The following is a 23,219-nucleotide window of genomic DNA, read 5'->3' on the forward strand; positions in this document are numbered from 1 at the left end:
GTCTCTTAGTACTCCCTCCAATAACTTACCTACTACCGACGTTAAACTTACTGGCCTATAATTTCCTGGATTACTTTTTGATCCTTTTTTAAACAATGGAACAACATGAGCCACTGTCCAATCCTCCGGCACTTCACCTGTAGACAGCGACATTTTAAATATTTCAGCCAGGGCCCCTGCAATTTCAACACTAGTCTCCTTCAAGGTCCGAGGGAACACCCTGTCAGGTCCCGGGGATTTATCCACTTTAATTTTCCTCAAGACAGCAAGGACCTCCTCCTTTTCGATCTGTACAGTTTCCATGATCTCACTACTTGTTTCCCTTAATTCCATAGACTTCATGCCAGTTTCCTTAGTAAACACAGACGCAAAAAACCTATTTAAGATTTCCCCCATTTCCTTTGGTTCCGCACATAGCCGACCACTCTGATCTTCAAGAGGACCAATTTTATCCCTTACAATCCTTTTGCTCTTAATATACCTGTAAAAGCTCTTTGGATTATCCTTCACTTTGACTGCCAAGGCAACCTCATGTCTTCTTTTAGCCCTCCTGATTTCTTTCTTAAGTATTTTCTTGCACTTCTTATACTCCTCAAGCACCTTATTTACTCCCTGCTTCCTATACACGTCATACAACTCCCTCTTCTTCTTTATCAGAGTTGCAATATCCCTTGAGAACCAAGGTTCCTTATTCCTATTCACCTTGCCTTTAATCCTGACAGGAACATACAAATTCTGCACTCTCAAAATTTCTGCTTTGAAGGCTTCCCACCTGCCGATCACATCCATGCCAGAGAACAACCTGTCCCAATCCACGCTTTTTAGATCCTTTCTCATTTCTTCAAATTTGGCCGCCTTCCAGTTAAGAACCTCAACCCTAGGACCAGATCTATCCTTGTCCATGATCAAGTTGAAAGTTAATGGTGTTATGATCACTGGAACCACAGACTTCTGTCACTTGTCCTAACTCGTTTCCTAACAGGAGATCCAATATTGCATCCCCTCTAGTTGGTCCCTCTATATATTGATTTAGAAAACTTTCCTGAACACATTTTACAAACTCTAAACCATCTAGACCCCTAACAGTAAGGGAGACCCAATCAATATATGGAAAATTAAAATCCCCTACCACCACAACTTTATGTTTCCTGCAGTTGCCTGCTATCTCTCTGCAGATTTGCACTTCTAATTCTCTTTGACTATTGGGTGGTCTGTAATACAATCCCACTAATGTGGCCATACCTTTTCTGTTTCTCAGCTCCACCCACAAGGACTCAGTAGAGAAGCCCTCTAATCTGTCCTGCCTGAGCACTGCTGTAATATTTTCCCTAACAAGCAATGCCACTCCCCCACCTTTCATTCCTCTGCCTCGATCACATCTGAAACATCGGAACCCTGGAATATTAAGCTGCCAGTCCTGCCCCTCCTGTAGCCAAGTTTCACTACAACGTCATAATTCCACGTGTCAATCCACGCCCTCAACTCATCCGCCTTTCCTGCAATACTCCTAGCATTGAAATATATACACCTCAGAAGATTTTTACCACCAATCACAACCTTTCTATTAGTGGATTTACTTGAACTTTTAACATCATTTATTTTCACCCAGCCACACTGTCAGCTCTGGTACTGTGGTTCCCATCCCCCTGCAAATCTAGTTTAAGGCCCCCCCAATAGCATTAACAAACCTCCCTGAAAGGATATTGGTGTCCCTGTAGTTCAAGTGTAACCCGTCTCTCTTGTACAGGTCCCACCTGCCCCAGAAGAATGTTATATGTCAGTGATTCGGATGATGGAATTGATGGCTTTGTTGCAAAATTTGCAGACAATGTAAAGTTAGGAAGTAGAGAGGCTATATAAGGACTTGGATTAGGAGAATGGGCAAAGAAATAGCAGATCGAATACATTGTCGGGAAGTGTACGATCAAGCACTTTGGTAGAAGAAATGAAAGGGTCGCCTATTTTCAAAGTGGAGAGAAATTACAAAAAACATTGAGGCACAGAGGGACTTGGGAGTCCTTGTGCAGGATTCTCTAAAGGTTAATATGCAGGTTGAGTCTGTGCTGAGGAAGGTGAACATGATGTTAGCATTCATTTCAGGAGAACTAGAATATACTGTAAAAGGGAGGATGTAATGTTGAGACTTTAAAAAGCACTGATGAGGCCTTACTTGGAGTATTGTGAACAGCTTTGGGCCCCTTATCTTAGAAAGGATGTGCTGAAACTGGAGAGTGTTCAAAGGAGTTTCATGAAAATGATTCCAGGTTTGAACAGCTTGTGATGTGAAGAGCATTTGATGGCTCTGGGTCTGTATTCGCTGGAATTCAGAAGAATGAAGGGTGACCTCATTAAAACCTATTGAATGGTGAAAGGTCTTGATAGACTGGGTATGGAGAGGTTGCTTCCTGTGGTGGGAGAGTCTAAGACCAGAGGACACAGCATCAGAATAAAGGGGTGTCCTTTTAGAATAAAGGTGATGAAGAATTTCTTTAGCCAGAGAGTGGTGAATCTTTGGAATTTGTTGCCACAGGCTGCTATGGAGGCAGATGTTGATACATTCTTAACTGGTCAGGGCATGAAGGGATACTGGAGTAAGGCAGGAGATTGGGGCTGAGAGGAAAAAATGGATCAGCTATGACCAGAGCAGACTCGATAGACCAGTTGGCCTAGTGCTGCTCCTATATTTTATGGTCTTAAACAAGATGGAATATTCTAGCTGGATGTGTGGAGGTTCAATTATGTTCATGAAGCTTAATAGCTCTAAGACACAGCAGCCAACATGGTGGCCTGATATAGGTGTACAAGATAATGAGAAGCTTTGATCGTGTGGATAGGTTTTCCCCCAGGATTGAAATGGCTAGCATGAGAGGACATAGTTTTAAGGTGCTTGAAAGTAGGTACAGAGGAGATGTCAGGCGTAAGTTTTTTTACGCAGAGGATGGTGAGTGCGTGGAATGGGCTGCAGGTGGCTGCGGTGGAGGCAGAAACGATAGGGTCTTTTAAGAGGCTCCTGGATAGGTACATGGAGTTTAGAAAAATAGAGGGCTATGGGTAAGACTAGGTAGTTCTAAGGTAAGGACATGTTCGGCACAGCTTTGTTTTCTATGTTTCTATGTAAATGCTGGATAAACTCAGTAGGTGAAGCAGCATTTATGGAGAGGTGTATGGTGTTTTAGACTGAGATCCTTCACCAGTACTGGAAAGGAAGGGGCAGAAGCCAGAATGAGAAGGTGGGGGGGGGTGGTTGGGGGAAAGGAGGAGTACAAGCTGGCAAGTGATGGGTAAGACCAAATGCAAATGTGATGAAGTGAGAAGCTGGGAGGTGGTAGGTAGAAGAGTTAAGGGTCTATTTTAAAAAAAAGAAATCTGATAAGAGACTGGTCAATGAAAGAAAGGGGAAGAGGAGAGGAACCAGAGGGAGGTGAGAAGAAGAGAAGTGGGAGGGGTGAGAAATTACTGGAATTTGGAGAAATCGATGTTTGTGTCGTCAGGCTGGAAGCTACCAAACAGAATATGGGGTATTGCGACTCCAACGTGAGAGTGGCCTTGTCATGACAGTAGCGTGGCCACTGGGAAAGCCTGCTCTTTGTGGCACTGTTGAATGTTTCATAAACGCTAGCACTTCCTCAAATAATAACCATGAAGCTAGAAGATGCATGGAACTCACCACATGCAAGTTCCTCTTGTGCCACTAATGGAGCCTCTGCCTCATAGTTCCAGAGATGCAGGTTCAATCCTGATGGAGGTGTTGACTGCGCGGAGTTTGCATGTCCTCCACTTGACTCTTGTCTTACTCTAGGGTTCCATTTTGTTTTACCCCATGTCCCAAAGACATGGGTTAATGTGTCGCTCTAAATTACAGCTAATGTTGGTGAGTGCAGAATCTGGGCAGAGTTGATGTGAATGTGGGGAGATTAAAAATGGGATTAATGTAGGATTAATGTAAATGGATGGTCGGGGAGACTTGATGGCTGAAAGGTGTGTAGTAATGCTTTATTTGTATGACTCTTGTCACTACTTGAGTGTATCATAATTCCTTTATTGACACCGGATCTATTTTGTGGATGTGACTTCTGACACTAGCAGTTGCACAATATCAAATATTGAAAGATCAAGTGGATATGGAAAGGATGTTTCTTATTGTGGGGTTGTTAAGGATCAAAGGGCACATCCTCAGAATACAAGGACATCCCTTTAGAACAGAGATAAGGAATTTTTGTAGCTAAAGATTGGTGAATGTGTGGAATTCATTGCCACAGGTGACTGTGGAGGCCAAGTCACTGGGTATATTTAAGTAGAGGTTAATAGGTTCTTGATCAGCAAGGGCGTCAAGTATTCAGGGGAGAAGGCAGGAGAATAGAGAGAAAATATATCAGCCATGATGGAATGATGGAACAGACTCAATAGTCTAATTCTGCTCCTATGTCTTATCCTTATGGTCTAATCTTAAGGACACCCATAAATTTAAAAGAAAACAATTTTCTGGTCGATATAATGTATCATGTAAATGACATAAATAATTTTTAATCAATCTTCTTTTACAGCGATGGCTGCCATACGCAAAAAACTCGTGATAGTTGGTGATGGTGCTTGTGGGAAGACATGTCTACTAATTGTCTTCAGTAAAGATCAGTTCCCTGAGGTGTACGTTCCAACAGTTTTTGAAAATTATGTAGCAGATATCGAAGTGGATGGAAAGCAGGTTGGTAATAAAATCTATTGGCATACCACAGATGTTACATTTCAAATGTTTAACGATTGTATTGTATTAGCCCTTGTTCACTAAGGTAAAAAGCTAGCTTTTATTGCCGTCGGAGTTTAGCCGTCTGGTGCTTAGCTCCTGGTAGGGTCATCCATGTTAGTAAGGTCAAGGGGGAGGTTCTAGACAGACAGCGATCCAACGAAGACCTCAGTGGTGGAGCTGGTGGAAGATGATGACACATCACAATGGAAAAAAGGTGGAGGAAGGCTGCAACAGTGAAGGGTTCCCAGTCGTCTTGCATTCCATACCAGTTGATCCTGACCCCAGATCGTAAGGTACCATGTGGTGATGGCCATGCAGCAGCCTTTCCACATTAAACAAAGTCATGCACAGGCATTCTCCGTTAAGGGAATCCATCCTAAATAGACAACCACCTAGAAGAACATACTCGACTCAAGTGATTACACTACTGCTATTATTTCCCCATTTATTTGAATGTATCAATATTGGCCCCCTTTTTTAAAAAGAGGGGGTGAGAGTTGAGCGATTGGGAAAGGGGAAGACAAATGGTGAGATGGTTATGCTAAGCATTTTGAAACTTACAGCTGTATATTGTTTTCAGCATTCCTCATGTTCTAAGATTCATTACCTTGCTCATATTGAGTAGCAGAATGATTTCTGAAGCTAGGATTTGGTTTCAAGATTGGAAATTTCTTCCATATAGATTTATTTACTACTGACAGCACAAACAATAGGTCAGTTCCAGAGATTAGAGACTAATTTAGCCATCCTTCATCTGACCCTCAGCATTGTTGGATTGAGCTGTAGAATTGTTATTTTTCCTTGTAGTTTAACATTCCTATGCTTGTTTGTGTTTTTTATATAATCACCTGTATACATGTGATTGTTCAGTGAGTTTTCAGTGGTTACAGTTTCCGTTGTATTTTTCTGGAAACTTCTTGGTTTCAGTGGCAGGTGTCACATTACTTGAATCTGAATCAGCTAACTGTTACACTCACAATGCGCTGGAGGAACTGAGCAGGTCAGTCAGCATCAGTTGAAAAGATTAGTCGATGTTTTGGGCCGAAACCCTTCGTCGGGACTGAAGGAAGAACTTTGGGGAGGGTTTGAAGAATGCTGGTAGTTGAAAAAAGCAGTAATTTGAAAGACAAATGGGTGGGGGAGGGGAAGCAGGGTGGTGATTGGCAGGAGAACAATGTGCAGTAGTAGAAGGAGGCAGAACTATGAGGGAGGTGATGTGAAATAGGGATAGAGGAAGGGAGGAGGAGGGAATTACCGGAAGTTGGAGAATTCTATGTTCATACCAAGGGGCTGGAGACTACCTAGATGGTATTTGAGGTGTTGCTCCTCCAACCTGAGTTTAGCTTCATCATGGCAGTATGGACATATCTGAATGTGAGTGGGAAGCAGAGTTGAAGTGGGTGGCTACTGGGAGATCCTGTCTGTTTTGGCGGACGGAGCGGAGGTGCTCGACGAAGCAGTCCCCCAATCTGCATCGGGTTTCACCAATGTAGAGGAGGCCGCACCGGGAGCACCGGATGCAATAGATAACCCCAACAGACTCACAAGTGAAGTGTTGCCTCACTTGGAAGTACTGTTTGGGGCCCTGAATGGTGGCAAGAGAGGAGGTGTAGCACTTGCGCTTACAGGGGTAAGTGCCAGGTGGGAGATCTGTGGGGAGGGACGTGTTTACCAGGGAGTCGCGGAGGGACCAATCTCTGTGGAAGGTGGAGAGGGAAAGATGTGCTTAGTGGTGGGGTCCTGCTGAAGGTGGCGGAAGTTGCAGAGGATAATGTGCTGGATCCGGAGGCTGGTGGGGTGGTAGGTGAGGACAAGGGGAACTCTGTCCCTGTTGTGGTGGCGGGAAGATCGGGTGAGGGCCGAAGTGCGGGAAATGGAAGAGATGCGGGTGGGGCATCATTGATCACCGTAGAAGGGAAACCACAATCCTTAAAGAAAGAGGACATTTGAGATGTCCTGGAATGGAAAGCCTCATCCTGGGAGCAGATGCGACAGAGACGGAGGAGCTGGGAATAAGGGAATGGCAGGGTTTCGGCCCGAAACGTCAACTAATCTTTTCAACTGATGCTGACTGACCTGCTGAGTTCCTCCAGCGCATTGTGAGTGTTCCTTTGACAACAGCATCTGCAGATTATTTTGTATTTACAATTAGCTAGCTGTTAATCTGTTTGAGTTTCAATAGAATCAGTGGTCTGGTATAGGAAAACTTTTTTCTTTCTTGAGCTCTCTTGCTCTTTCCCACTGTCTCTCTTTGTTCAGTCTCATTGCTCATGCTCCTTCTCCCTTCATCTTTGTTCTTCTAACACTTAAATAGAACAATCTTAAGCAACAAGTTTTATGCCTCATTTGTAACTTCCAACAAACCTTTGGATCCCCAAAGCATCAGGACCTAACAGTATTTTCTGTCCTTTCTTTCTCCTGGGGGTTTATCTAGCTTCTCCTTTGGTTATGCTAACTGCCATAGATAGCAAGCTGCATCATCTTGAGGTATAGGAGTTCCTTCTGAATTACCGATTACCTCTGGTGATTATACTACTGACTTATTTTCTTTCACAAGAACCTCTGGGATTCTCTCAAAAAAAGTAATGGATTCATTTGAGACATTGAGCACGGTGAAGAAAGTCTACATCTTGGGAGATTTTGATTCAAAACATAGTTGTGAAAAGAATAGTGATTCCAAGCTTGTGAAGTTTGTTTCCCAACAATTCCCGCAGTGTAATTGGCTCAGAAACACACATCCACATACTCATCAATATGTTTGAGTTCCTTAACAATACTCAAGGTTATTTTTACTTTAAATAATTTTCAGCAGATGGAGTTATTACCTTACAGTGAAGTTCATTTCTTGTAGAATGAATCTGCATGATTTCTCTGTCCAATAAGTAATGCTTCAGAGATTGTTTTAATTCAGAGAATCTCTGAATGAGGTATTTGAGATATATGAAAATTGATTATTTTCATCTTCCGCAGGTTGAACTGGCTCTCTGGGATACAGCAGGACAGGAAGATTATGATCGACTTAGGCCTCTTTCCTATCCAGATACAGATGTTATTCTAATGTGTTTTTCAATTGATAGCCCTGACAGTTTAGGTAAGACTGTGTACATGTTGCAGAAATTAATTGTACCATTCCAGCCTTTCAATTAAATATATTCATCTACAACCTGAAATAATTTTGCTTTTGTTAGTTTTGATATATTATTTGTGTTAGAAATCACATATGAGTAATTTCAACAAATAAAATTAAGGCTATCTAATTGTATGAAATATAACCATATAACAATTACAGCACAGAAACAGGCCATCTTGGCCCTTCTAGTCCGTGCCGAACACTTACTCTCACCTAGTCCCACCAATCTGCACTCAGCCCATAACCCTCCATTCCTTTCCTGTCCATATAGCTATCCAATTTAACTTTAAATGACAATATCGAACTTGCCTCAACCACTTCTGTTGGAAGCTCGTTCCACACATATACACTCTCCGAGTAAAGAAGTTCCCCCTCATGTTATCCCTAAACTTTTGCCCTTTAACTCTCAATTCATGTTTGAATCTCGCCTAATCTCAAGGAAAAAGCCTATCCATGTCAACTCTATCAATCCTCCTCATAATTTTAAATACCTCTATCAAGTCCCCCCTCAACCTTCTACTATTGTGTGCTGTTTTATAATTTAAAAAATTTATAAACCTTTATACCCATCAGGTTTTTAAAATTGCCAGGAAGTAACATTATTTATTTCCTTGTAATGTAATCTGTGAGATTGATGTGATAATGTCCTACATTCCTATTATAGTTTATATGATGTCATTGGTTTTAATTCTCCTGTTATATTCATTCCAGAGATTTTTTAGGGGTGTTTGTTCTTTGCTAATGCAAGGTTCTTTCTTAATTCTCCTATTACATTCATTCCAGAGATTGTTTAGGAGTGATTTTTTTCTATGGCATTACTATGGTTATTACCATGGTGTTTGTTTGAGAGAATTGTTTTGAAATTTTTTTGCTGGTATCAGAATCAGGTTTAATATCACTGGCATATGTCGTGAGATTTGTTGTTATGCAGCAACAATACGTTGGACTGCATAATAACTGTAAATTACAGTAAGTACACACATTATCTAGATTATAATTATAATTAAATAAGTAGTAAGGGAAAAAAGGAAATGTAGTGAGGCAGAGTTCATAGGTTCACTGTCCATTTAGAAATCTGAGGGCAGAGGGGAAGAAGCTGCTCCTGAATCACTGAGTGTGTATCTTCAGGATTCTGTTCCTCCTCCCTAATGGTAGCAATGAGAAGAGGACATGCCCTGGGTGATGGGGGTCCTTAATGATGGATGCCACCTTTTTGAGGCATTGTTCCTTGAAGTCCTGGGTGCTGGGGAGGCTAGTGCCCAGGATGGAGCTGACTGAGTTCACAACTTTCAGCGTATTTCAAACATGTGCAGTGGCTCCTCCATACCAGATAGTGATGCAGCCAGTTAGCATGCTCTCCATGGTACAATAGGTAATGAAGGCAGTGAGTGTCTTCACTGTGGGAAGTGCAAAATCATTGGGCTGCATTGTTCTCCATCCAAACTCTGAACCCTGCACTTGACCCATGACAATACTGCCCACACAACTGACCACTGCCTGGTCATATCACTATCCCCCAGGCTGTGTGGACGTATCCTAAACCTTGCCAACAGCACTGAGGAATAAATGATCATACGTTGCTTGTCTTGTCAAGGGCCAATTTCTAGGTGCACACAAACAGCTGTATTATTGGCACTTTTTGGATTTTTACACTGTAACGGTAATTCAGAGCAATAATTAATGAAGGGTGAACAGAAACCTTAGCTAAATTTGTCTCTTTAATCAGGAGGTTGGTGACCTTAACAAATGGAGCTGTTGTAGATATATCAGCTGACATAAAGCTGGTGGGTTTGGTATAAAGTGTATCTGGCTCCTCAGCTATTTATGTTACTTCATGTCCTGCTTGAAGTAACTTACAGAATTACTACTATCTGTAATGAATTGCAGATATGAGGTGATTCTGTGGAACTGCTGCTTTGTCAGTGGAGTTGGACCACAGCCCTATTGCATTTGAAAATAAGACAGGGAACTCTTTGAAAGCACATTATCATGGAAGTACAGGTTTCTGAATGTACAAGAACAGAGGTCACATTGTAGGTTAAGTCAGACAGTAAAGCAGATGATTTCCTGGCTTTTATACATTATGAAGATGAGCTAAGCTTTCAAAATGTATGCTAGCTGGGCCAGAACTAATGTTTAATGCTAAACACTGCATTTTTGGAAGGCTTGGGTAAGGATTCCAAAGAGTTTCACTACAATAGCTACAGATGAGGAACAACAGAATATGATAGTGGAAGGGAGTTGTACTTCTGACAGCTAGAACAGAGGTGGCTTGATCTCTGATGAAGGATTTGAAGAAAACAAATTTTAGTTATGGAGACAGCACAGATGTAGTTGTTCATTAAAAGAGGTGATGTGAGAGAACATTTTTTAAAGTAATTAGAATTTGAAATGCTATGCTTCAAAATTCAAATTAAAATTATTATTAAAGTATGTACTTGTATGTTATCATATACTACCTTGAGACATATTTTATTGCAGGCATTTACAAGGAAAATATACAATAGAATTTTACAAAAAACTATTATAAACAAATACTGGATGTGCAAATAAAAAGAATACTAAGCACGTGAATTGTAAGGAGTCCTTGAAACTGAATACCCCCACTATAGGAAACATCCTCTCCACATCCACCCTATCTAGTCCTTTCAACATTTGGTAGGTTTCAATGAGATCTCTCCGCATTCTTCTAAATTCCAGAAAGTATACTTTATTGTCGCCAAGCAATTGATACTAGAGCGTACAGTCATCATAACGATATTTGATTCTGTGCTTCCCGCTCCCTGGAGTACAAATCGATAGTAAGTATTAAAAATTTAAATTATAAATCATAAATAGAAAACAGAAAAGGGAAAGTAAGGTGGTACAAAAAAAACCGAGAGGCATGTCCGGATATTTGGAGGGTATGGCCCAGATCCGGGTCAGGATCCGTTCAGCAGTCTTATCTCAGTTGGAAAGAAGCTGTTCCCAAATCTGGCCGTACGAGTCTTCAAGCTCCTGAGCCTTCTCCCAGAGGGAAGAGGGACGAAAGGTGTGTTGGCTGGGTGGGTCGTGTCCTTAATTATCCTGGCAGCACTGCCCCGACAGCGTGCTGTGTAAAGTGAGTCCAAGGACGGAAGATTGGTTTGTGTGATGTGCTGGGCTGTGTTCACGATCTCCTGCAGCTTCTTCCGGTCTTGGACAGGACAACTTCCATACCAGGTTGTGATGCACCCTAGAAGAATGCTTTCTACGGTGCATCTATAAAAATTAGTGAGGGTTTTAGGGGACAGGCCAAATTTCTTTAGTTTTCTCAGGAAGTAAAGGCTCTGGTGGGCCTTCTTGGCAGTGGACTCTGCTTGGTTGGATCAAGTCAGGTCATTTGTGATATTGACCCCAAGTAACTTAAAGCTTTTGACATGTTCCACTTGCTCACCACCAATGTAAATGGGGTCGTGCGGTCCGCTACTCCTTCTGAAGTCAACAACCAATTCCTTCGTCTTGCTGACGTTGAGGGATAGGTTATTGTCTTCGCACCATGCCACCAGGTTCTTAATTTCCTCTCTGTACTCAAACTCATCATTACCCGAGATACGGCCTACAATTGTTGTGTCATCAGCAAACTTATATATTGAGTTCGATGGAAACTTGGCTACACAATCATGGGTGTATAGTGAGTACAGCAGGGGGCTGAGTACACAGCCTCATGGGGCACCAGTGCTCAGAGTGATTGTAGAGGAGAGTTTGTCCCCTATTTTTACAGCCTGGGTTCTGTCTGTGAGGAAGTTGAAGATCCAGCTGCAGATCTGAGTGCTAAGGCCCAGGTTCCAGAGCTTAGGAATCAGTTTATTTGGAATGATGGTATTAAAGGCAGAGCTGTAGTCAATGAAAAGGAGCCTTACATATGCGTCTTTGTTCTCCAGTTGTTCTAAGGAGGGATGTAGGGCCAGAGATGGCATCTGCCGTTGACTTGTTGCTCCAGTAGGCGCATTGCAAAGCGTCAAGGTTGACTGGTAGGCTGTGGTTGATGTGTGCCATAACCAATCACTTGAAGCACTTCATAGCAATTGATGTCAGGGCCACAGGTCGATAGTTATTCAGGCATGCCACCTTGCTCTTTGGCACTGGGATTATCGTTGCCTTCTTAAAACACGAGAGGATCTTAGACTGAAGCAAGGAGCAGTTGAAGATGTCAGCAAATACTCCAGCTAGCTCGCTTGCACAGGCCCGGAGAACCCGTCCCGGGACGCCTTCCTTGGATTTACCTTCAGGAAGGCCCTTCTAACGTCCTCCTCGGTGATGATGAATCTCGATGCCACCAGTTCCGGTTTATCCGGAGGGAGCGGGACACTCCTCTTCTGTTTGAATCTTGCGTAGAATACATTAAGTTCGTCAGGAAGAGAAGTGCCACAGTTATTGATATTCCCAGCCTTTTCTTTGCGCCCAGTGATCTCATTTAGACCCTGCCATAGTCTACCAGCAACCCTCTGGTTAGCCCGGGCTTCCGACTTGGCTCGGTATTGCCTCTTGGCGCCCTTAATGGCTTTCCAGAGTTCACGCCTGGATTCTGTGTAGCGACTGGTATCCCCAGACCTAAAAGCCACAGCGCTAGCCTTGTGGTACAAGCCCAAAGTTGCCAAACGCTCCTCATATGTTAATCTCTTCATTCCCGGAATCATCCTCGTGAACCTCCTCTGGACTCTCTCAATGACAATACATCCTTTCTGAGATACGGGGCCCAAAATTGTCGACAATACTCTTAAGTGCGGCCTGACTAAAGCCTCAGCATTATCTCCTTGTTTTTATATCCTATTCCCCTTGAAATAAATGCCAACATTGCATTTGTCGTCTTTACCACAGACTCAACCTGTAAATTACCCTTCTGGGAGTCTTGCACAGGGACTCCTAAGTCTCTCTGCACCTCTGATTTTTGAACCTTCTCCCTATTTAGATAATAGTCTGCACTATTGTTCCTTTTACCAAAATGCATTATCATACATTTCCCAACACTGTATTCCATCGGCCATGTTCTTGCCCATTCTTCCAACTTGTCTAAGTCCTACTGCAATGTCATTGCTTCCTCAGCACTACCTACCCCTCCACCTATCTTCGTAACATCTGCAAACTTTGCCACAAACCCATCAATTCCATTATCTAAATCACTGACAAACAATGTGAAAAGTAGCAGTCTCAATACTGACCCCTGAGGAACACCATTATTCACTGGCAGCCAACCAGAAAAGGCCCCTTTTATTCCTACTCGCTGCCTCCTGTCTGTCAGCCATGCTGCTATCCATTCCAGTATCTTCCTGTAATGCCTTCGGATTTTATCTTGTTAAGAAACCTCGTGGGGCACCTTATCAAACACCACCTGAAAATCCAAGTAAGTGTCATCCACTTCCTCTCCTTTGTCCACCCTGCTTGATACTTCCTCGAAGAACTCTATCAGATCTGTCAGGTCTAAGATTTCCCTTTACAGAAACCATACTGATTTTGACTTATTTTATTGTTAGTTTCCAAGTACCTCAAAACCTCATCCTTAGTAATAGACTCCCAACACTTTTCCAACCACTGAGGTTAGGCTAACTGGCCTATAATTTCCTTTCTTTTGCCTTCCTCCCTTCTTAAAGAGTGACATTTGCAATCTTCCATTTCTTCAGGACCATGCCAGAATCAAGTGATTCTTGAAAGATTGTGACCAATGCATCCATTATCTTATCAGCAAGCTCTCTCAGGACCCTGGGATGTAGTCCATCTGGTGCAGTTGACTTATCCACCTTTGAGCTTTGAGTTTGCCTAGCACTTCTTCCTTTGTAATAGCAATGACATTCACTCCTGCTTCCTGACACTCATGGACCACACTGCTAGAGCAGGGGTAGGCAACCTATGGCCTGTGGGCCATATCCAGCCCGGGAGCGGTTTTTCCTTATTCTGTGTGTTTCACACGACCACACTGATGGACATGCATGGTGTCTTGTTACATTGGCCCCAGGTTCCATTATGTTCCAAACCAAACACTAGTATATACGAATGATGGGAAGGCAGACTACCTTTTTAATATGTATTAGGTACTCTCCGTGCACGCACAAGTTTTCAGATGGGTTCGTTCAAATTTGTCAACAGAAACAGCGTCACTGTGTTTTAACAAGAAATCCACGGTAAATATCCAGATATTTCCATGTGCTACGGTACTTATTGAATAACTCGCATTTCAAAATAAAATCAAAGAAAAAAATTCCAATGGCAAAACGCAGGAAGGTAGACGCTGAGTGCCACAAAAGCAGTGAAAATGAAGGAAATACCCGTGCCAGCTACAAAGTCTCAAAACGTATTGCAGAAAAGATTAAGCCTTTTACAAATGGAGAGTTTGTCAAAGAATGTTTACTGGCAGTGGTGGATATTGTTTGTCCTGAAAAGAAATCTTTATTTGCATCTATCAGCCTGTCAGCAAGAACGATCACACGGTGAGTTGAAAAAATGTTAGTAGATGTTAAAAGGGATGCCTGCAACGAATTGTATTTTTTTTTCAATTGTGCTTGATGAGAGTAACTGAAACTTGAGAGACACTTGCTCAACTTGCAGTGTTCGTGTGAGGAGTTACCTCAACTTTTCAAATTTTTGAAGAGTTTATTCAATTAATTCCTATGAAGGACATGGTTACTGGAGCAGTCATTTTTGAAGCTTTGCTGAAAATGATGTCAGAAATGAAACTTAATGTGTCGAAGCTAATTGGCATCACAACTCAAAGTTGCTGGTGAACGCAGCAGGCCAGGCAGCATCTGTAGGAAGAGGTGCAGTCGACGTTTCAGGCCGAGACCCTTTGTCAGGACTAACTGAAGGAAGAGTGAGTAAGGGATTTGAAAGTTGGAGGGGGAGGGGGAGATCCAAAATGATAGGAGAAGACAGGAGGGGGAGGGATGGAGCCAAGAGCTGGACAGGTGATAGGCAAAAGGGGATACGAGAGGATCATGGGACAGGAGGTCCGGGAAGAAAGACAAGGGGAGGGGAACCCAGAGGATGGGCAAGAGGTATATTCAGAGGGACAGAGGGAGAAAAGGGAGAGTGAGAGAAAGAATGTGTGCATAAAAATAAATAACAGATGGGGTACAAGGGGGAGGTGGGGCCTTAGCGGAAGTTAGAGAAGTCGATATTCATGCCATCAGGTTGGAGGCTACCCAGACGGAATATAAGGTGTTGTTCCTCCAACCTGAGTGTGGCTTCATCTTTACAGTAGAGGAGGCTGTGGATAGACATGTCAGAATGGGAATGGGATGTGGAATTAAAATGTGTGGCCACTGGGAGATCCTGCTTTCTCTGGCGGACAGAGCGTAGATGTTCAGCAAAGCGGTCTCCCAGTCTGCGTCGGGTCTCGCCAATATATAAAAGGCCGCATCGGGAGCACCGGACGCAGTATATCACCCCAGTCGACTCACAGGTGAAGTGTTGCCTCACCTGGAAGGACTGTTTGGGGCCCTGAATGGTGGTAAGGGAGGAAGTGTAAGGGCATGTGTAGCACTTGTTCCGCTTACACGGATAAGTGCCAGGAGGGAGATCAGTGGGGAGGGATGGGAGGGACGAATGGACAAGGGAGTTGCGTAGGGAGCGATCCCTGCGGAATGCAGGGGGGGGGGAGGGAAAGATGTGCTTAGTGGTGGGATCCTGTTGGAGGTGGCGGAAGTTACGGAGAATAATATGTTGGACCTGGAGGCTGGTGGGGTGGTAGGTGAGGACCAGGGGAACCCTATTCCTAGTGGGGTGGCGGGAGGATGGAGTGAGAGCAGATGTACGTGAAATGGGGGAGATGCGTTTAAGAGCAGAGTTGATAGTGGAGGAAGGGAAGCCCCTTTCTTTAAAAAAGGAAGACATCTCCCTCGTCCTAGAATGAAAAGCCTCATCCTGAGAGCAGATGCGGCGGAGACGGAGGAATTGCGAGAAGGGGATGGCGTTTTTACAAGAGACAGGTGAGAAGAGGAATAGTCCAGATAGCTGTGAGAGTCAGTAGGCTTTTGCAAGAGACAGGGTGAGAAGAGGAATAGTCCAGATAGCTGTGAAAGTCAGTAGGCTTTTGCAAGAGACAGGGTGAGAAGAGGAATAGTCCAGATATTTGCAAGAGACAGGGTGAGAAGAGGAATAGTCCAGATATTGCAAGAGACAGGGTGAGAAGAGGAATAGTCCAGATATTGCAAGAGACAGGGTGAGAAGAGGAATAGTCCAGATACTTGCAAGAGACAGGGTGAGAACACTTCACCTGTGAGTCGACTGGGGTGATATACTGCGTCTGGTGCTCCCGATGTGGCCTTTTATATATTGGCGAGACCCGACGCAGACTGGGAGACCGCTTTGCTGAACATCTACGCTCTGTCTGCCAGAGAAAGCAGGATCTCCCAGTGGCCACACATTTTAATTCCACATCCCATTCCCATTCTGACATGTCTATCCACGGCCTCCTCTACTGTAAAGATGAAGCCACACTCAGGTTGGAGGAACAACACCTTATATTCCGTCTGGGTAGTCTCCAACCTGATGGCATGAATATCGACTTCTCTAACTTCCGCTAAGGCCCCACCTCCCCCTCGTACCCCATCTGTTACTTATTTTTATGCACACATTCTTTCTCTCACTCCTTTTTCTCCCTCTGTCCCTCTGAATATACCTCTTGCCCATCCTCTGGGTTCCCCCCCCCCTTGTCTTTCTTCCCGGACCTCCTGTCCCATGATCCTATCGTATCCCCTTTTGCCTATCACCTGTCCAGTTCTTGGCTCTATCCCTCCCCCTTCTGTCTTCTCCTATCATTTTGGATCTCCCCCTCTCCCTCCAACTTTGAAATCCCTTACTCACTCTTCCTTCAGTTAGTCCTGACGAAGGGTCTCGGCCTGAAACGTCGACTGCACCTCTTCCTACAGATGCTGCCTGGCCTGCTGCGTTCACAAGCAACTTTGATGTGTGTTGCTTGAATTTCCAGCATCTGCAGAATTCCTGTTGTTGGCATCACAACTGATGGGGCACCAGCAATGGTGGGACAGAAAAATTAAACTGAGTTCTTTAATTACTAATTGGCATCCTTGGTTAAGCACAAATAATTTTCTAGCATGTGTTATTCATTAATTTGAGGCAAAACGTAACTAGATGTATTTAAATGGATGATTCCCATATTTCAAGTTTTTTTATGGCATTTATTCTGCCTACCGTCCACTAATTAATACGCGATCCGGCCCACAGAGGCAAACAGGTTGTCGACCTCTGTGCCAGAGTCTTCCACAATGAAGACAGACGCAAAGTACCCATTAAGTTCATCTGCCATTTCTTACTAGTCTGCCCCCATATTTCATCTTTTCCCTTCTTATAGCTTTTTTGTTGCCTTTTGTTGGATTTTAAAAACTTCCCAATCATCCAACTTCCCACACACTTTTGCTACATTATATGCCCTTTCTGTGGCTTTTATGCAGTCCTTAACTGCCCTTGTCAGATACGGTTGCCTACCCCTGCCATTTGAGAACTGCTTCCTCTGTGGGACATAGCTATCCTGCGCCTTGTAAACTATTCCCAGAATCTTCAGCTTCTCTGTTCTGTCATCACCTTCGCCAGTATCCTTCTCCAAATTTACCTCAGCAAGCTCCTCTCTCATGCCTCGATAATTTATTCCATTGCAATAGTGATACACGTGAGTTATGCTTCTCCCTCTCAAATTGCAGTATGAATTCAGACACGTTATGGTCACTGCCTCCTAAAGGTTCCTTTATATTAAGCTCCCTACAAGATTGGGGTTATTACATGATGGACAATCCAAGCAATACATACAAAAATGCTTGAAACGTTGACTGTACTCTTTCCCTAGTTGCTGCCTGGTCTGCTGAGTTCCTCCAGCATTTTATATGTGTTGCTTGGATTTCCAGTGTCTGCAGATTTTCTCTTGTTTGTCTTGTTTGTGACCCAATCTAAGATGGCCTCTCTCCAAGTAGGCGCAAGCACAAGCTGCTCTAAAACGCCACCTTTTGGCATTCAACAAATACCCTCTCTTGCGATCTGACACCAACCTGATTTTTCTAATCTCCTTGCATATTGAAGGCCCCTATTACAATTGTGTCATTACCCTTATTACATGCCTTTTCCAGCTCCCTTTGCAATCTTAACCCCACATCTTGGCTACTATTTGGAGGCCTATATATGATTCCCATAATAGTTTTTTTACCCTTGCAATTTTTTAACTCCACCCACAAAGATTCAACATTCTCTGACCCTATGTCACCTCTTTCTAAAGATGTAATTCCATCTCTTTCCAACAGAACCACACCATTGCCTATGCCTTCCTGTTTGTTACAAGGTATATCCTTTGATGTTAAGCTCCCAAGTATGGCCTTCTTTCAGCCAGGACTCACTGATGCCCACGATGTTATACCAACTTATCCCTAATTGCGCCACAAGTTCATCCACTTTATTCCAAATACTACACACATTTGAATATAGCACCTTCAGTCCTGCATTCTTTGACCTTTTAAATTCTGCCCCTTGTGGTACAATTTAACTCTGATTGCATTTGTACCCAATCATTGGTTTGTCCTTCTTTACATTCATGTTATACCCATCATCTACTTTATCTGGATGGTGGGGTCTTTGATGTTGGATGCTTTTTTGTGTTAGCACTCCATGTAAATGTACTCAATGGTGGAATAGTGATGTTTTATGGTAGGATGTGGGAGCAGATTCAGTAGGATCTTTTCAAGTGGCAATTAAATTTAATAAAAATGAGAAGAATATCAGGGATATAGATAGAAACATATAGAAAATATGTGCAGGAGTAAGCCATTCGGCCCTTCGAGCCTGCACCACCATTCAGTATGATCATGGCTGATCATCCAACTCAGAACCCTGTACCTGCCTTCTCTCCATACCCCCGATCCCTTTAGCCACAAGGGCCATATCTAACTCCCTGTTAAGTATAGCCAATGAACTGGCCTCAACTGTTTCCTGTGGCAGAGAATTCCACAGATTCACCACTCTCTGTGTGAAGAAGTTTTTCCTAATCTCGGTCCTAAAAGATGCACAAGACTATTTGGGTTACTCTTCAAAAAAGTTGAGGAACCAAGATTGTCTCCTGCTATGTTATATATATGTAAAAAGGAAAAGACTGGTAAAGACAAATGTAGGTCCCCTACAGACAGAAACAGGTGAATTGATTATGGGGAGCAAGGACATGGCAGACCAATTGAATAATTACTTTGGTTCTGTCTTCACTAAGGAGGACATAAATAATCTTCCAGAAATAGTAGGGGACAGAGGGTCCAGTGAGATGGAGGAACTGAGCGAAATACTTGTTAGTAGGGAAGTGGTGTTAGATAAATTGAAGGGATTGAAGGCAGATAAATCCCCAGGGCCAGATGGTCTGCATCCTAGAATGCTTAAGGAAGTAGCCCAAGAAATAGTGGATGCATTAGTGATAATTTTTCAAAACTCGTTAGATTCTGGACTAGTTCCTGAGGATTGGAGGGTGGCTAATGTAACCCCACTTTTTAAAAAAGGAGGGAGAGAGAAACCGGGGAATTATAGACCGGTTAGCCTAACGTCGGTGGTGGGGAAACTGCTGGAGTCAGTTATCAAAGATGTGATAACAGCACATTTGGAAAGCGGTGAAATCATCGGACAAAGTCAGCATGGATTTGAGAAAGGAAAATCATGTCTGACGAATCTCAAAGAATTTTTTGAGGATGTAACCAGTAGAGTGGATAGGGGAGAACCAGTGGATGTGGTATATTTGGATTTTCAAAAGGCTTTTGACAAGGCCCCACACAGGAGATTAGTGTGCAAACTTAAAGCACACGGTATTGGGGGTAAGGTATTGATGTGGATGGAGAATTGGTTAGCAGACAGGAAGCAAAGAGTGGGAATAAACGGGACCTTTTCAGAATGGCAGGCGGTGACTAGTGGGGTACTGCAAGGCTCAGTGCTGGGACCCCAGTTGTTTACAATATATATTAATGACTTGGATGAGGGAATTAAATGCAGCATCTCCAAGTTTGCGGATGACACGAAGCTGGGCGGCAGTGTTAGCTGTGAGGAGGATGCTAAGAGGATGCAGAGTGACTTGGATAGGTTGGGTGAGTGGGCAAATTCATGGCAGATGCAATTTAATGTGGATAAATGTGAAGTTATCCACTTTGGTGGCAAAAATAGGAAAACAGATTATTATCTGAATGGTGGCCGATTAGGAAAAGGGGAGGTGCAACGAGACCTGGGTGTCATTATACACCAGTCATTGAAAGTGGGCATGCAGGTACAGCAGGCGGTGAAAAAGGCGAATGGTATGCTGGCATTTATAGCGAGAGGATTCGAGTACAGGAGCAGGGAGGTACTACTGCAGTTGTACAAGGCCTTGGTGAGACCACACCTGGAGTATTGTGTGCAGTTTTGGTCCCCTAATCTGAGGAAAGACATCCTTGCCATAGAGGGGGTACAAAGAAGGTTCACCAGATTGATTCCTGGGATGGCAGGACTTTCATATGAAGAAAGACTGGATGAACTGGACTTGTACTCGTTGGAATTTAGAAGATTGAGGGGGGATCTGATTGAAACGTATAAAATCCTAAAAGGATTGGACAGGCTAGATGCAGGAAGATTGTTCCCAATGTTGGGGAAGTCCAGAACAAGGGGTCACAGTTTGAGGATAAAGGGGAAGCCTTTTAGGACCGAGATTAGGAAAAACTTCTTCACACAGAGAGTGGTGAATCTGTGGAATTCTCTGCCAGAGGAAACAGTTGAGGCCAGTTCATTGGCTATATTTAAGAGGGAGTTAGATATGGCCCTTGTGGCTACGGGGATCAGGGGGTATGGAGGGAAGGCTGGGGCGGGGTTCTGAGTTGGATGATCAGCCATGATCATAATAAATGGCGGTGCAGGCTCGAAGGGCCGAATGGCCTACTCCTGCACCTATTTTCTATGTTTCTATGTTGAAAGTTATTGATTCAGTGCTTTAAAAGTAAAGTACCTTTACTCTTTTCCCAAATTAGAAAACATTCCAGAAAAGTGGACTCCAGAAGTGAAGCATTTTTGTCCTAGTGTGCCCATTATCCTTGTTGGCAACAAAAAAGATCTGAGGAATGATGAGCACACACGAAGAGAACTGGCAAAAATGAAACAGGTTAGTATGCAACTACAGAAAGAGACTAATTTCATGATGTTATGTTTATTCCTGAAGATTGAGAGTACTTTGCTGTGATAAATATCATTTAATTTGGACATTCTCTGTATTACTATAATAGTTCACAAGTTTAGTTTTTAAAGTTCAAAGCAAATTTATTATTAAAGTGCATATACTGTACAGTGGCATGCAAAAGTTTGGGCACCCCTGGTCAAAATTTCTGTTACTGTGAATAGCTAAGTGAGTAAAAGATGACCTGATTTCCAAAAGGCATAAATTTAAAGATGACACATTTCTCTAATATTTTAAGCAAGATTACTTTTTTTATTTCCATCTTTTACAGTTTCAAAATAAAAGAGAAAAAGGGCCCGTAGCAAAAGTTTGGGCACCCTGCATGGTCAGTACTTAGTAACACCCCCTTTGGCAAGTATCACAGCTTGTAAATGCTTTTTGTAACCAGCTAAGAATCTTTCATTTCTTGTTTGGGGGATTTTTGCCCATTCTTCCTTGCAAAAAGCTTCTAGTTCTGTGAGATTCTTGGGCCGTCTTGTATGCAGTGCTCTTTTGAGGTCTATCCACAGTTTTTCGATGATGTGTTGGTTGGGAGTCTGTGAGGGCCATGGCAAAACCTTCAGCTTGTGCCTCTTGAGGTAGTCCATTGTGGATTTGGAGGTGTGTTTAGGGTCATGATCCTGTTGTAGAAGCCATCCTCTTTTCATCTTCAACTTTATTACAGACGGTGTGATGTTTGCTTCCAGAATTTGCTGGTATTTAATTGAATCCATTCTTCCCTCTACCAGTAAATGTTCCCCGTGCCACTGGCTGCAACACAAGCCCAAAGCATGATTGATCCACCCCCATGCTTAACAGTTGGAGAGGTTTTCTTTTCATGAAATGCTGCACCCTTTTTTCTCCAAACATACCTTTGCTCATTGCGGCCAAAAAGTTCCATTTTAACTTCATCACTCCACAGGACTTGTTTCCAAAATGCATCAGGCTTGTTTAGATGTTCCTTTGCAAACTTCTGACGCTGAATTTTTGTGGTGAGTACGCAGGAAAGGTTTTCTTCTGATGACTCTTCCATGAAGGTCATATTTGTGCAGGTGATGCTGCACAGTAGAACAGTGCACCACCACTCCAGAGTCTGCTAAATCTTCCTGAAGGCCTTTTGCAGTCAAACGGGGGTTTTGATTTGCCGTTCTAGCAATTCTACGAGCAGTTCTCTGGGAGAGTTTTCTTGGTCTTCCAGACCTTAACTTGACCTCCACCATTCCTGTTAACTGCCATTTCTTAATTACATTACGAACTGAGAACGCTTTGCTATCTTCTTATAGCCTTCTCCTGCTTTGTGGGCATCAATTATTTTAATTTTCAGAGTGCTAGACAGCTGCTTAGAGGAGCCCATGGCTGCTGACTGTTGGGACAAGGTTTGAGGAGTCAGGGTATTTATAAAGCTTTGAAATTTGCATAACCTGGCCTTTCCTAATGATAATTGTGAACAAGCCATAGCCCTAACAAGCTAATTAAGGTCTGAGACCTTGGTAAAAGTTATCTGAGAGCTCAAATCTCTTGGGGTGCTTAAACTTTTGTATGGTGCTCCTTTCCTTTTTTCACTCTAAAATTGTACAAAACAGAAATAGTGCACTAATCTTGCTTAAAATGTTGAAAAGACTGTTTCATCTTTAACTTTATGACTTTTGGAGATCAGTTCATCTTCTACTCACAACTATTAACAGTAACAGAAATCTTGACCGGGGTGCCCAAACTTTTGCATGCCACTGTATGTCACTATATACAACTCTTGAGATTCATTTTTTTGCGGGCATACACCATAGAATAATAACCATTAACAGAATCAATGAAAGAATGTATCAACTTGCACATTCAATCAGTGAGCAAACTGTGCAAATACAAAAAGAAAAAAATAATAAATAAGCAATAAATATCAAGAATGTGAGATGAAAAGTTCTGGAAAGTGAGTCCTAGGTTGTGGGAACATTTCAATGATGGGGTAAGTAAGGCTGAATGAAGTTATTCTCTTTGGTTTAAGAGCCTGAGGGTTGAGGGGTAGTAAGTGTTCCAGTCCTGCCGGTGTGAGTCCTGAGGGACCTGTACCTTCTTTTTGATAGCAGCAGCGAGAAGAGAGCATGTCCTGAGTGGTTGAGGCCGCTGATGTGGATGCTCCCTGATGTCCCTGAGACAGCATTTCATGTAGATGTGCTTGTTGGTGGGGA

General features: G+C 43.0%; 1 protein-coding gene across 3 annotated transcripts in view; it reads left to right on the forward strand.

Moving 5' to 3' along the window:
* Positions 1-23,219, forward strand: part of LOC134356688 (transforming protein RhoA) — a 129,325-nt gene that overhangs the window by 94,577 nt on the left and 11,529 nt on the right. For all 3 annotated transcript variants that reach the window (XM_063067725.1, XM_063067724.1, XM_063067723.1), the window contains 3 exons: positions 4,545-4,702; positions 7,715-7,835; positions 20,855-20,985. In XM_063067725.1, coding sequence (XP_062923795.1) covers positions 4,547-4,702; positions 7,715-7,835; positions 20,855-20,985 — 408 coding nt within the window. In that variant the 5' untranslated portion in view covers positions 4,545-4,546. The remainder of the gene's footprint in view (positions 1-4,544; positions 4,703-7,714; positions 7,836-20,854; positions 20,986-23,219) is intronic.

This window comes from Mobula hypostoma, chromosome 15, assembly GCF_963921235.1.
Source record: "Mobula hypostoma chromosome 15, sMobHyp1.1, whole genome shotgun sequence".
Lineage (NCBI taxonomy): Eukaryota > Metazoa > Chordata > Chondrichthyes > Myliobatiformes > Myliobatidae > Mobula > Mobula hypostoma.